The sequence below is a fragment of the Ambystoma mexicanum genome, chromosome 6p, assembly GCF_040938575.1.
Source record: "Ambystoma mexicanum isolate Mex_15411 chromosome 6p, UKY_AmexF1_1, whole genome shotgun sequence".
NCBI classification, from domain to species: domain Eukaryota; kingdom Metazoa; phylum Chordata; class Amphibia; order Caudata; family Ambystomatidae; genus Ambystoma; species Ambystoma mexicanum.
The window spans coordinates 1,392,020,663-1,392,033,707 of record NC_090935.1 but is presented as its reverse complement, the minus strand read 5'-3'; the positions used below and the strand labels follow the sequence as shown (position 1 = coordinate 1,392,033,707).

General features: G+C 43.4%; 1 protein-coding gene across 11 annotated transcripts in view; it reads left to right on the top strand.

The window, feature by feature from the left end:
* Positions 1-13,045, top strand: part of ADGRL3 (adhesion G protein-coupled receptor L3) — a 1,472,013-nt gene that overhangs the window by 1,247,234 nt on the left and 211,734 nt on the right. For 9 of the 11 annotated variants that reach the window (XM_069626104.1, XM_069626102.1, XM_069626105.1 and 6 more), the window contains one exon: positions 2,927-2,965. The exons of the other annotated variants lie outside the window; for them this stretch is intronic. In XM_069626104.1, the coding sequence (XP_069482205.1) occupies positions 2,927-2,965 (39 nt within the window). The remainder of the gene's footprint in view (positions 1-2,926; positions 2,966-13,045) is intronic. 11 annotated transcript variants of the gene reach the window in all.

The window sequence follows — 13,045 nt, the reverse complement described above, 5'->3', positions numbered from 1 at the left end:
CATGATGGTAAATTGTAGCTCAGAAATTGCCAATTACAGGAGCAGGCTACCTTGCCTTTGACCTACTTTCCTATGGTCGACAGTGGCATTTTTCAGGAAAGAAACTAGATTGACAAAAGAGACATGTTAATATCCATTACAGAATGCAATTTCATACCATGCATTGCATTTCATTTGATGGGTTTTTATTCTTCAAAGAATCTGGGGTGGCGAAATGGCGTGACCAGAATGGACATATTGCAATCAGTATGACCACAGACCAGCTCATTCGACCACAACTAAAGCTTCAATAATGAGAAATGCTGCTAAAGTAGCCAAGTGTATCAACGTCATCAGCCTCGGTAACAGCAGGGACATTTCACCAAGAAGGTCCTGTAAAGAAGGACGAAGGACCAATTTGAAATCAATATTGTTTTTTTCCTCTACTTTGTTCTGAGAAATGCTGTAGAATTTGACTGGGCTGTTGACGAGTGAGGCTACCTTATGAAATTGGATACTTGAAACGTTAAGTCTTGCACGAGATCTTCTTTTGACCAAGCGGCGTAGTAAAGGGGGTTAACATTTATGCAATGCCTATCCTCAATGGGTCCTGCTAGTGGTTTGTCTTGGTGACTCTCCCTCCTTCCCAACCTGCTGGGCCTGCTTCTGAAGAACACAGAATGAAATGCACAATCACTGACCCACGGCACATCATTCTGTCACCCCCAAATTGGTTGGGTCAATTTTCAAATATAACAACATCTTCTTGCTCAAAGGAGATTATCACAGTTTATAGCTATTTAAAAAATTTAGATGAGTCTAGATTACGGACTGTATATTTCTGAATCGTTCGAACTATGTTTATCTGACTTGCAACTTAATGGTAGACCCCCTTAGTATCTCGGATCAGTCGCAGAGAGGTGGCTTTGGGGGATGGGTGTGCAAGCTAGCTCAAGTTGGCAGTAACAATAAAGTTTACAAAACTGATTTCCTGTAAGAAAAATGTAATCAGTTGCCATACTTACATTGTTCTGCTTCTCCACAAATATACCCAGGATTGTAAAGGTACTTATGGTGGACTTGCAAAATAGTGTGTCAATGTGTAAATATTTGTGGTAGGAACCTTTGAACAGAGCTACAACTTCGATCCACTTGAGGTGCCCTCTGACACAACTGGTCTGCAGGACCGGGGCACATGTTTTCTGACCTGATGGCACATGGCTACCTTAGGGCACTGCAGGGGTTCATACTTGATTGTAATCACGCCTCAATGTACATGGATTCTTGTTCCGTCTGAATGTGCTCTCCCAGTCATGACCTCACAGATAGGCCGCCGAAGAGTAAACGGCGATAACATCAGCCCTGTCTGACACGTGCTTCCACCTCTTCCAAGACATTCTGCCGATAACGTCCAACATATCCAGGAGTACAAGCAGATTCAAAAAAGTATATCTGCTTGTTCAAAAATAGTATTTTAAATAAATATAATGTATAATTGTTTATTGCTTCCTCATAAAAACACGCAATGGCTGCCTATTGTAGAAGGAAAAACATATGTAAATAAAATATTTTCTTTTGTGTTTCTCCTCTTTATGTACTTTGTTTCCTGTACCCTCTCCCTTCAGTGTTCCTTTGCTAGTGCACGCAGACGATGGCATAGTCCTTCCCCATCTTCACCTGTCACTCGAGAGAGGATATGCTCTGATAGGTTATTTATAATGCGCCTAATACCCAGAGGTTTCAAAGCGCGGACCCGGGGATCGAACCTGTGTTGCTCTGTGTCGTCTTGCTTTCAAGACAAGCACGTTGCCGCTGAGCTATCCACCCGAGTGCCAGAAGCGAAAGGCAATAGGTTTCCCTTTCCTAAATTCACAATTACCATTCACTGCTGCCCGCGATCAGTCATTATCCAATTGAGGAACATTCATGGTAGATAATGATCAAAGACAGACCATTGTGGGAACATTTACTGTCCAAAAAATATGGCTCAGCCAAAGAATGGGTTCCACTTTGAAGGGCCCTGGAACAGCCACTAACAGTATTAGCATCAAATAGGTGTATTTCATTTTATGATCAGTAGCCCATTAAATTTGCGTCATACCACAACCATATTAGAACTAATATGGCAATCACTGCCGGGCCAACAGGCCATTACCGCCTAAGGTAATACCCCCGGGGCCTGAAATTACAGGCCCAAGCGTAGCTAGGCAGTTATTGCCATTAGTATTCGAGGGTCTGCAGTCTCGGGACACTAGTTTTCCTGAGTTTGCAGCCCCGGAATACTAATGCGCTGACAAAACCTTTTCGAGCTGCATTTCTTTTGCCATTTAAAAAGGTGTTGCTGCAGTACGCCTTAGTTCTAGGAACACTAGAACGAGCATACTGCTTCATTAGTACCGAGCAACAGGGCACCATTTTGGGCCAACTTGCTTCGTGCTAATGAATGGGAGGAAACTGGACACCTTGGAAAAGGGAGAGGAGACTACGTGTGGTCCCTTCTCCCTTTCCGTAGTCGCCAGAATTTTTTTTTTAAAAGGGTGTACCCAGCGCGCAATGCACGTAAGTGCGTCCACAGGATTACAATGTGGTATGGCTCGGAAACAAGCCAATCCACGTTAAGTGTATCCCGTGGAATGTCGCCGCCGGGTACTAATAAACCATAAGCCCTGTGATCCTCTGCAACCCTTCAGTCCAGGAATTTTGACCCTCAACTCAACATGAGAGAGTACCCTCCACTCTGGCGTACCTATGTCAGCAAATAGGGTATATTGAACTGATGGTCTTCTTACCTCAAGGCTAGGCTTTGCCCAATTGCTGTCTAGGGGACTGATCAATTAAGACGTGGGTTGCCTAAATGTATCTGTATGCATTTCTTGTTTTTCCTGTACCTGTATCACTAACGTGTTTTTTCTATTCTGTGTTTAATTTGCTATCTTTATGGACTCAGCTTCAGAAAAGAGAGCGCTCTTGCAGGGCCTATGTCCAGGTACTTCTAGCCTTTTTATCAATGTGGCTTCTTGTCTGTGTTGCTGGCCGTTACTGTTTGTGTGTGTGTTTGCTAGTTATGCATGTTTTTCCCTTATGTGCTTCACTCGCCAAACTAATCCGACATTTTCATCCGTTACACCTATCAATCCATGGCATATGAATTTGGTGTCTGGGTGGCAGGCATGACATAGCTCTGTTTGCTGACTTGTTCTCATCACATTTTAATAAACAACTAATGGGCACTATTATTTTGCGCACCCAATTCTTTCGTTGTTCATCAGTGATTGAAAGATGTGTTTGTTGCTGTCTGAAGCTCAACATATCATAGTCTAATTAATACCGATTTTTGAATCTGTATTTTTGTATTGGGGCATGCGTTGTTTGACTTGGGTACATTGCTAGCTTACTTTCATCACACAACCATTATGGTTTACCAAAACCCACTTGTTTTTTTTTAATTTTTTTATTTAAAAATACTGACTGCTGTGTTTTATGCCTGGGTTGGAAATATCTGCGTCCTATGCTTGTGGTGAAACAAATTGCTTGCTTGTGTTTCGCAGTAACGGAATTATTGATGTTTTTCACACTTTGCCTTTGGAGGATTTTGCTCCAGAGGTAAATCCAGCACTTTGAGGTAAACACATTGGTTGAATTACCGCCCACGGTAATTCTACCAAAATCCTCATGGAGCTCTGTGGACTCCAAAAATGAGGATTAACCCCACCATACCTCCACTTGCAAACCCTCAGAACCATGTGGTGGTAAAGTTAGATGAGTTTAGCAATATTTTGGTGGATTTACCAGTGAATTACCACCAAACTCATAATATGGCCCTTTGTCTTCATGTTTGCCTTTCCCTACTTCCAATTTTATTGTTAAGTATTTTTTTATTTATCATTTTTTTAATATGAAATGAGATGGCGTCCCTGAGGTACATGTAATTATCAGGTTTTTATTTATTTATTTATTTATAGAACGCCTTACACCAAGGTGCAAACGACCAGTACACATGTTTAGTCTGTGGTTAGGTGGCACATAATATTGATAAACCCGGGCCAGATTAAGGAACCTTTGTAGCAGTGCTTAAAATGGAGAAATAGTATTTAGCAACTTCTTTGTTGCTTGTGTAATAAAGAAAGAAGCAAACAGGTTGTGTCCACCGATATTGCATGCCCTATTACATGTTTATTTTGACTACACTTATTTTGACACTCTCTTTGGGCAAATCTTGTATTTTACACCATGTATATATATATGTGTGTGCATAGTGCACCTATAGGGTGGGATTGGTTGAGAGTGGAGTAGGGGTACAGGGTTTAAGGTGGGGCACCCCCACACAGACGTCAAAGTACACGAAGTTGAAATAAACAAGTAGAACCATTATATAAATACGTTTGCCCTAGGGAACCATGAGGGAGTCTGATTTGTATGCTGTGTTTGCTTGGTGGCCTAAAACGAAACAGACTTTGCCTCAAAGTCCCATCTTTGGTATTGGAAAAGTAAAGGGACATTTTGATTGTTTTCATTACTGCACAAAAAAAAGTCAAATGAAAAAATAACTTGATGAGCTCTATTTCATTGCGTTGCTTGGACTTACTTCAAATTGAGCTCAAACACTATCAAGTACTGGTTTCAGTTGGCTCTGTTCGCGGGCATAAAAGATGGCGTTTCACTTTGTTGCAAAAATCATGATACAACATGGATGAAATCAAGCGCTCTTTGCTGCGTTCCATTGTTCACAAGCAGCAACACGCGTGGATTTGCTCAATTTTTACCACTGGTGCAAAGGTTACTGTAAGTAATCTGGTCCCTTACAGCTGTTAACACACGCATTTATGTTCATATAGTAAAGGATCTCTATATGTAGGCATGGGGAAGAATTGTTAGATATTGCAAAACATTGTTACTTTATGGAACATCACATGTATGTTTTGCCCTAAGGCCCATTTCTAACAGGGACCACGTTGGTTTATTATGACATTGCTCGTCATTGGGAGCCCAGGGTTAACAGAGCAGCCTTTGCCTTCACCAGAATAAAACAGGACTGGTGAGACTGCAAATTGGATAACCCACAATCCTTTTATTCCAAGGTAGCGAGCTAGCTAGTTCCGCGGATCGGTAAATGCGGTCTTGCTTTGGACACAGCTCAACAGTTTGATCTTGTATCAGATAAATAACACACAACTCTAATTATTGCCCGATTATTTTCTTCGTTGCAAGGTGTTATGAGTTGTATGGATCGTGAGCACAATTTCCGTTGACCTTAGAAAACAAAATGATGGGACACTGCTATTCATATTCCAAAAGACACCATTGGCTATTTTCTTTGGCCTATGTACAGTAGATTTTAAAGCCCACCGCGGGAAGGATTTATTTTGATTGACCCAGTTATTGATAAAATAGAGAATATGAAAATTGAGGATGTAGGAAATTAGTCATTTCACTGGAATCGCTGCTAAAATGCTTTTATCTTGCTAGGACGTTACATTGACCCTTTTTAGGGCCTATGTTATGTTGTACAGTGTTATGCTTTGAAAGTATTACAAGGAAGCTGATCACTGGTGCGGACTAGCCGCACCATCCTATGTATATAGCTGAATTAGTTCCATGCTGTTTCTTGGAATCTGACTGAAGGAGAATGGCAATAGAGAAGCGAGTGAGACTGTTGGACTGGAGAGTCAGGGCGTGAGCTGGAGGAAGGTGCATCTAGGGGGGGGGGGGCTCCTTTACCTGCCACTTAAATAGGAGCACATGTGAGAAGAATGCAAATAAACTTCTCCTACATCACATCATCCGTGTTCGTGTGACTATCCTAACTTCATGCATTTGCCACTAATGGTTTAAAATCCTATATCATTAATATGCTTTACCCTACTGCAGAAAAATCTGATATTTTCTCTGTAGATTTTCCACACAATGTTACTGTTGACTAAAGTTGCTTATATTTGCCTTATGCTTAACCTTTGGTTTGTGCTTGACCACTAGGGTAGCAGTAGCATGGCCTCCTCTATGTGGCATTGCCTATTGCCAAACGGAGCGTGCATCCTCTTGTTGTAAAGTGGAGTTAGATGTTGCCTAAATTCACAGGGGTGGAAAGGTTTCTGTTGCCACCAGCGTTTTGCCACATAGTGAGTGTCTTCGTCTACTAGCTGTCGTGTGGGGGAAACGCCCTGATATTGCCAGTGGTCACGGAAGCAGGAGGCATAGAGTTGAGTGATTCCAGGCAATTCTAAAGGGTTCTTCTTGCACCTGGTGTCTCTAAGGCAGGAAGCATTTAGCGAGATGAGTTCCTGCTCAAGTGTGGCATTGCCCCTCATCGGTGGGCTTGATCCGTCCAGTTTTCGGGCAGTTCTCCATTCTCAGAGCTAAAAAAGATGACTAATATTCCACCTCTCTGGATTATGCACACAATTTAATGTGCAAATTGCGCCCCTTTCCCTGTGCGTTTCTCTATTAAAAGGGTTTTGCCATCGGCATTGAACATAATAACGGTCATTAAGAATTGGGCTGCTATTTCTTCAGTAATGCCACCCAGGGGCTGTACCACCTATGCCTGTATCTTCTTTCTGCAAGAGTCACCTATTAAAGGTTTACCATTGTTAGAAGTGGCATCTTTGATTACCTCTAGTGGTTTTCCAGAAATACCACCTCTGCCAGCAGTAAACAAGTCATTGGTGTGTACATTATCTGGGGTGGAATTCCACCTTCACTTTGAAGGTGTTAATGGATAATGTTTATGCCAGTACTGCAGCTTTATGGCACTGCTGTACATAATCTTACTGCACAAAAGAGTCAATACTCACCAGTTTAAGCATTGTGTGGGTAAGGTGGTGAGATATGGGCATCAGACATGCCGACCCCTTAGCATGTGCAACTGTGAAAAAACGTATTTACTTTGTTGAATGGAAGTGCCTATGCTGCCCTTCTGCACAGTAGGGTCAGAAATATTTTTTGGATCCAATCTGTGTGTTTTACCCCCCACTCTCAGGTGTAAGTCTAAGCATTATTTACCGCCTACAGTAATCCTGTGGAATACCAACAATGGTTAATATATCCCTGTACCCTGACTAAGCGGACAGTTAATCTGGCGGCATTTGGCAAATATCCTGGATTTATCTTTGCCCCCAAACTCATAATGACTTGCGTGTATTATGGATCCTTGGCCACTTTACTATGTGTACCCGCAAGACACAGGATCAAGGCCCTCAAACACCTACTCTTTGGCAATCCTGCGAAGATCATGGTGATTGTCCTTGCCGCAAAAAGCTTGGGTTGAATGAGGGATTGACGCATGTCAACGGGGATCGCAATCCTCCTAGGTTGGATCGCAATCCTTCTAGCTTCCTTTCATTTTCTTTCAGTTTCGTAACGCTCAGCAGGAGTCAAAGGCAATGCATTGAAAATGCATCGATTTTTGTTTCTTAGAAAACGCTCACACAGAATGTAAATATTTTTAAACGTTGCTCTGCTCAGGGGAACACCCTCTTCCTTGATCCTGGACAACAGAAATGATCAAAGTCCCTTTTCCTTGAATGCACCATATTTCCAGGGAAAATAATGATGCTGTCTTCGAAGCTAACACATTTTCCCGTCAGCTACCTGAGATGGCGCCAATGGAACAAAACAACTTGATCTGTGTTCCTATATGACCTACTCTTGACTCTGTCTCTAACGTGATGAACAAATTAACCATGGGACTGTGGTTTCTTGTTTGCTCACCTAATTTGCCCCAAAGAAAGAAAGCAAGCTTTGATACGTGTCATATCTTTCTTATAGCCGCATAGCGATTTTTTTTCTGTGCTGGACTGCGGGTGCGATATTGTGTGGCCTGCCGGCCTGGATATCCTCGTTAAAGAAGCTGGAATAAATTGGCACGCAGCGCACGCCCAATGAATGATAACACTCACAGCAACAGGGAGTACTTTTAGCCGCTCTTTCAAGAGATTTAGATGTTTGCCCCTAAGAAAGCTTCAAAGAAGCCACAACTTTAATTTAACATAATTAAAAGGACATCTGAAAGTAGTTTGGTTCGCAGCGGGCCTCAGAAGCTTGCTCACCCTTTGTGCAAACTCTCTGAACTTAATATACTTCACAGCTTGAGCGGCCAGCCCATGATTTGTGCGACAATGACGAGGAATGCAATTTACGCGCTACGTGTTGTCTTCCTGCTCAGAACCCATCATTATAGGAGAGGTGGGTCACAGATAATGCTGCAACTGCAATGCACCATTTAAAAAAAAAAATCTGAAAAAACATGAAGTAGTCATTGAATAAATATTCCAAGGGGGGAATGTATGATTTCAAATTGTAAAGACCATAAGCAAATTCACATAAACTGTATGCATTAAATAAAACCACGGGTTTAATGGAAATCTAGCCAAGTGTGTTAGCAAGGCCTGATGGTTTTCATTTACTGATGACACAAGTGTGTGGTCCATCTCTTGTGGTTATTTTGTTTATCGGAGTCCAGAAGAAAGCCATAACGCATTTCTTATGATATGCAGAATGCTTACCGCAAAGGGTTGCAAAAGGAAATAAATTAAAGTAGAAGACAGAACGGCCAAAGGGCAGGACGAGTGAGCAGAGTGCGCAAACAGAATGAGTCATGCAGTATTTTTTTCACAACAAACTTTAGCAGGCCTTCAAAAATTGTGTGACAAAATGTTAGCAGCACCCAAAAAAAAGACTACAGTTGACCAAAGCGTTGGAATAGGGAGGCTCCTTTGCAACTATGTCGCTTTCAGTCACCACAAACACCAATCATTGAGGCTAAAACCAGTCTTACCGTGATGCAATTAATTATCATGATTAGTTGCCCAAAACCTTACTAATAATTTTGCAAGTCCAAGTTCGGGCTGGATTGCCCCTTTTGGGGTGGGACCAAGCCTGATTTGCATATGGTCTTTACTCTTCTGTAATAACTTGTCAGACAAAGAACGATGGTCTGGAGGGTTGCCCAGAGGAATGCCAGAGGTTAAGATTCATTCGAAACCTTCCAGCCATCACCTGTTTGTTTTTGTTCTAATGTATGCCCAATCATATATCATAAATGATTCAACATTAGTAAGATGCAAGGATAGGCATATGCGCAACATCTCAGAGCTATTTTGCATTGTTTTTCCTGTGCGCCCAGGCGTGATTTCAGCCTCTCACCAACTGGTTCCATTTATCACATACCATCCAGCCAACCTGTTGATATGTCCATTAGACTTCCCAATTTGTAAATGAGTAATATATTTTCTGTTGAAATCAGCGGTTCATTTTAAGGACAAATGATCTTGAAAGTATTCTGAAACATCGAGCCTACCAATGTAATTGTAATCCGTGCCATTCATCGAAACACTAATTGAGTGTTATAAGAAATGCTGCTCTGGTTGGTGAAAATTTTGTGGAGATTGTATGGCAGCCTTATGCTACCTGTGGGTCTCCCAATATTTTTGACTAGAACTCCTATGATCTCTAACCATTGACCATGATGACTGGGGGTGATGGGAACTGTAGTCCAAAACATCTGTAGAGCCAAAGTTTCCAGACCCCTGGTGTGTGTAGTTGTGTGTTGGGAGCTTTCTGCAATGTTTTAGCAATTAGCCGTACGTGGTAGCATAAACATGTACTATTTTTCTGAGTTTACGAGCTAGACCTATATTCAGAAAATACTTTAAATAAAGCCTTTTTTATGTTTCATCACTAACCCATTAATTTGTCCTCTGTTGCCATGGTAAAAATGGCACTGAACAAGACACACCTTACTCCTGGAGAGTTGTATTTAACGTTTATTGGTCAGTTGCACGTGATTCTCTTAAAAATGCTCCAAATATGTAAAGATTCCATACGTCTGAAATTCTAAAATGTCTATAAAAGGTAGGCATAACTGCAACTTGTAAGAATCAACATTTCTTTTAAAAACAGCAATGACCATACTCTGGTTAACACATGAGTGACCACCTACCAGCTTACTCAGCACACTGAATCTGTTGGTTGTCTGCATGATCATCAGTCTGGCTTCAGAGCAGCAATAAGCACTGAAACTGCTCTCCTGAGCACCGGTGAAGATCTGCTCTCTAATCTTGACTCCAGCTCTCCCTCTGTCCTCATCCTCCTTGACCTTTCCTCGGCTTGTGACACGGTTAATCAAGCCACCCCGATCCACTGTCTCCACGAGAACCTGAGCATCACTGATCAGGCCTTGGCGTGGCTGACCTCCTTCCTCCTAGACCAACTCTCCAAGGTTTAACTTGGGTCCTTTCTCTCCACATGTGTTTTCCCCCGTGGCTCTTTCCTCCCACCCTGGCTCTTCAATGTCTATTTGGCTCCTTTTTCCTCCTAATCTCGACCTTCTCTTCTAACTTTCAGTGTTATGCGGATAACACTCGGCTCTCTTTCGGACTTTCCTCAACCTCCTCCCTCGCTCATTCCTGACTGTCTCTCCGCGATTCATGATTGGTGCCCCTCCAACGATCTCTGCCTTAATACTGGTAAGATGGAGATCCTTCTCATTGGGATCCCTGTTCCCGCTTTGCCCCTCCCACTCTGGTGGCCTTCCTTGGGCCCTCTACCCTCGCCTTCCTGTGACCCCATGCTCTCCTTCTCTCCTTAAATCACGGACCTTGCCAAGAAGGGCCACTTCCAACTTCACCTCTGCAAAGGTATTCTACGTTTTCTCACTTTCCCCCAGAAGCTCACTGTCTCCAGAGCCCTGGCTGGACTACTGCAACAGCCTCCTTCTCAATCAGCCTAACTCTGTGCTTCGTCCCCTGCAACCAATCCAGAACAGTATTGATAGACTTATCCTTCGCCTCAAGCCCAGGGACCATATCTCTCCAGCCCTGAAATCTCTCCACTGGCTTCCGGTGGCTGCAAGGATCAAGTTCAAGACCCTCTGCATTGTCCACAAGCCTTCCTGGGGTCGAGGTCTGCTTCTACAAGCAGAGAGTAGGGGGCAGGAGGGGTTAGATCTCTATCTTCTGCCGATGCCTCCCTCTGGAACGGCCTCCCTGCCCCTCTCAGACTGGAGCCGGACCACCTGAAGTTCTCGAAGTGGCTCAAGACCTTCCTTTTCTCCTCTGAATGCTCTCTTGTTTCCTTGCTAACTTATCGGTCTGCTGCACCGACTGGTTGCTTGGTACCCTCAGTGTCTCACTGGATACCCGGCTCCTCCATGACCAGTCCTCCTTGCACTGCCTCTGGACCTACTTTGCACTAAGGGGCTGTAACTGTGACCCCTACAGCCCCCCTTCCTCCTAGCACTTACCCAGAGTAACGCTCCACTGGCTGCACTTACTCTTAGCCTGCTGTCATGATCGCAATTCCCCCTGCACGTCTCGTGTCGCACTTGCACGATCTGAATGACACAAGGCCTAGCAAGATTGTTTGTCTGGTCTTCCCTCCTTTGTCTTATGGTACCTAGAAACACTTGTGTACAAGCACCTAATACATGCCATATTATATCAACATGGATGCCTAATTTCCATAGTGAGATAAAAGGGCAATACATACTACACTGTAGCGCAACAAAAAAGATGTTTATGAAGTTTTATAATAAGCTTTCCTAGGACATCTGTGTTCCTAAATATCCTATATTGCCTGGGATTGCTCTGGGCCATCACTTAACAAAGGCTGCTGCACGAAAGGAGCACACACATGTTTAACTAGGGCAATGTTTTAAATTGGCATGCATTTGTACGTGCCAACGGGAGTCCAGAGTAAACTCTCACAAAAGTGATCCCCAAATATTAATTTATCAATGCTTTAAAAATGTAGTGTGCACACATATTCATGAGTATCACATGGGTGAATACACCTAGCCGACTCCCTCTCTTCCAAACAACCCTTTGGATCCCTCACATCTCCACAGCACCATTATGCCCACCACCCCATATATACATTTTTTTTAAAAAGAACATCATTTCTCACAGGCCCTGTGTGTTACCAAGACTAGTAGGTCAGTGTGTTATGTTGTAGGGCCTGTGCAGGATGGCTGAAGCCTGCATTCTCTTGCAGAGCTTTCACGGGTGAACCTCAAACTTTTCCTGATATATTTCCAAAAATGTTCAAATGTGCATTGGGTGGGGGCGGTTCAGTCTGTTTTCTCACTATGCAAGGCTAAGTATTAATGTACTTTGATAGCTTACTTTCAATTAAGGCACAAACCTGTCTCACGTAGTATCATAAAATGACCAGAAAAACACTCTTAACAATAACCTATTTGACATGGAGGAGATGGGCCTCTTTTAGTTTGACCACTGCATTCCCTTACCTCCTGTTATCAACACCATTCACCTTCATACACAGTCCGTCCTTGACAATGCCACTCTTGGTTCAGTCACAGTATTTACATTCAAAGTTTGAGCTGGGGTACAAACTGTAGCTACACCCGGACAAATAAGCCAGCGAACCTCTGGGATTTCCCAAGCACATAAGTTGCCTCTAGTGCATCCAACATTACATTGTGTACTAATTAGCAATTCTCCAACCCTGGCCTAGGAAACAACCCAATTATCGGAACACATTGGGACATATTCACCTCCTCCTTTTGCAGGACTGTGGTCCTTTTAATAGGACTTTCACACACCCATGTTATCACAAGGCCTTCACCTGCTGCATACTTGCACATCCCGTCCCCTGTCCTCCATCCTTTTGGGCGTCCTCAAACATGGGGATGGTACTGGAACCTTTGCCAATGAGAAATTGAGCTTCCCCTTTAAATGCAGTCCAGCGCGCTCGGCGCGGCCCGCCGCTGCCCAACCTCAGTCCATTTTACCACATGGACGGTGTCGGAACTGGAAGCCAGCGCAGAGACTTTTATAACTTTCCTCTTGCTCCTCTTCTTTTCTTTTTCAATCTTATTTAACCTGTCTTTTGTGCCTCACCTCCCCCGCTGCATGTCTGCTGCAGGAGGATTCATGAGATGTGCTTTGTGTGACTGCTCGTTCCTGGCCTCAGACCCTCATGCATTCTGTCTTGAGTGCCTGGGACATGACCAATGCTGGGACAGGTGCGCGGCTTGCAGGACTCTCGGTCACGTGGCATTGAAGAATCGGTTGTCGCGTTGGAGGGAGATATTCCACTTCTCCTCTGG